Source organism: Vanellus vanellus (genome assembly GCF_965231255.1).
Source record: "Vanellus vanellus genome assembly, contig: HAP1_SCAFFOLD_89, whole genome shotgun sequence".
NCBI classification, from domain to species: Eukaryota; Metazoa; Chordata; class Aves; order Charadriiformes; family Charadriidae; genus Vanellus; species Vanellus vanellus.
In genome coordinates, this window is record NW_028126694.1 from 47,290 (window position 1) to 49,779 (window position 2,490).

The 2,490-nt window shown below is 50.0% G+C and overlaps 1 protein-coding gene across 1 annotated transcript; it reads right to left on the bottom strand.

The window, feature by feature from the left end:
- Nucleotides 1-893: 893 nt before the first annotated feature.
- Nucleotides 894-1,883, bottom strand: LOC309685847 (olfactory receptor 14C36-like; the record flags this gene model as incomplete). The annotated part of the gene is made up of 1 exon (XM_082501550.1): nucleotides 894-1,883. The coding sequence occupies one exon, from the start codon at nucleotides 1,881-1,883 to the stop codon at nucleotides 894-896; it is 990 nt and encodes a 329-aa protein (XP_082357676.1).
- Between the last annotated feature and the right edge of the window lie 607 nt (nucleotides 1,884-2,490).

Here is a 2,490-nt window from a genome sequence, read left to right on the forward strand (position 1 = left end):
CAGTACAGGTTAGGGGCTGACCTGCTGGAGAGCAGCTGTGTGGAAAGGGACCTGGGAATCCTGGTGAACAACACGATGACCTTGAGCCAGCAATGTGCCCTGGGGACAAGAAGGCCAATGGCATCCTGGGGGGCATCAAGCAGAGTGTGGCCGGCAGGTCGAGGGAGGTCTTTCTTCCCCTCTACTCTGCGCTGGTGAGGCCGCATCTGGAGTGCTGTGTCCAGTGCTGGGCTCCCCAGTTCAAGAAGGACAGGGAACTACTGGAGACAGTCCAGCAAAGGGCTACAAAGATGATCAGGGGACTGGAGCAACTTTCTGATGAGGAAAAGCTGAGGGACTTAGGGCTCTTTTTGTCTGGAGAAAAGAAGACTGAGGGGGAATCTTATTAATGCGTATAAATAGTTAAATGGGGGTGCCAGGGAGATGGGAACAGTCTTTGTTCAGTGGTGCCCAGTGATAGGACAAAAGGTAACGGGCACAAACATGAACGTAGGAAGCTCCATCTTAACATGAGGAGAAACTTCTTTCCTTTGAGGGTGGCAGAGCACTGGCACAGGCTGCCCAGAGAGGTGGGGGAGTCTCCCACTCTGAAGACATTCCAAACCCGCCTGGAAGCCGTCCTGTGCCACTGCTGTAGGTGCCCCTGCTCTGGCAGTGGAGTTAGACTAGATGCTCTCCACAGGTCCCTTCCAACCCTGACCATTCTGTGATTCTGTGATCCTTATGCACATGAGGTCTTTGGGTCCAGGAAAAGAAAAAAAAAAAAACAAGCATGAGAACAAAAACAGTAACATCAAAGGTATATAATAAAAAAACAGAATGAAGAAAAAAAGAAAACAAAACAACAAAGCAACAAGAAAAGCAGTAAGGTAAAATGCACAATTGAAGAAAAGTTAGTCCTGGTCTTTGCTGTAATACTGTGGGAGCCCTTGTGGGATAATGGGCACCATATTAATTGTGAGTAGATTGTATTGCAATAATTTGTACAGGGCATCCTTGATTTCCTTGTTCCTCATGCTGTAGATGAGGGGGTTCACCGCTGGAGGCACCACCGAGTACAGAAATGACACAAGAAGATCCAGGGGTGGGGAGGAGATGGAGGTGGGCTTCAAGTGAGCAAATACAGCAGTGCTGATAAACAGGGAGACCACGGCCAAGTGAGGGAGGCACGTGGAAAAGGCTTTGTGCCGTCCCTGCTCAGAGGGCATCCTCAGCACCGCCCTGAAGATCTGCACATAGGACACCACAATGAAAACAAAACACCCAAAACCTAAGAAAGAACTTAATACAAGAAGCCCAACTTCCCTGAGGTAGGAGTGTGAGCAGGAGAGCTTGAGGATGTGGGGGATTTCACAGAAGAACTGGTGCAGGGCATTGCCCTGGCAGAGGGGCAGTGAAAATGTATTGGCCGTGTGCAGCACAGCATTGAGGAACCCACTGCCCCAGACAGCTGCTGCCATGCGGACACAAGCTCTGCTGCCCAGGAGGGTCCCGTAGTGCAGGGGTGGGCAGATGGAAATGTAGCGGTCATAGGCCATGATGGTGAGGAGAGAAAACTCTGCTCCAAGAAAGAAGAAAAGCATAAAAACCTGTGCAGCACATCCTACGTAGGAGATGGCCCTGGTGTTCCAGAGGGAATTGGCCATGGCTTTGGGGACAATGGTGGAGATGGAGCCCAGGTCCAGAACAGAGAGGTTGAGGAGGAAGAAATACATGGGAGTGTGGAGGCGGTGGTCGCAGGTGATGGCGGTGATGATGAGGCCGTTTCCCAGGAGGGCAGCCAGGTAGATGCCCAGGAAGAGCCCGAAGGTCAAGAGCTGCAGCTCCCGTGTGTCTGCGAACTCCATGAGGAGGAAGTGGGTGATGGAGCTGCTGTTGGACATTAGTTATTTCTTTTATGGGGGCTCTGTTAAAGGCAGGAAAAGACAGGAAAAAATCAGGACAGAATTCTATGAGCCCATATACTCCATTTTTCATAGATATCACCCCCAGTTGAAATGCATTTTTTCTCTCTGGGTGGTGCTGGCTGAGTGTGGTGTGAGGAGCAGCACCTCTGCCCCTGTGCTGCTGAGGAGTCAGACCTGCTCTGCTGCAGTGGGTACAAGGGAGCTGCTCTGTGACAGCTCCAACCGTCACAAGGGGTGTCAGATGTAATCCACCTGTAATGGAAAAGTTCAATATTTGCACTCATGCCTCTCCAGAGCGTGGGCTGCAGAGCAGAGGGTTAGCACGTCCTTATAAATTTTTGCCTGTGCTTTTTATTTTCCATGATAACATCTCATGAATGTAGAAATCCTCATTTTGATGACTAATCATGTTACGATTCTTCAGACGGGACAGACGAGTTCAGCTCTCTTTGGCTTAAAGGAGACTCAGGAGAGCTGCACTGTCCATCGGGGTTTTGCCCATCTGCCCTCTGCTTTTGTTTCATCTGCCTTCAAGATGACTCCACACACAAACTACTTTTTAAAAAATACCAAACAGCTGAAC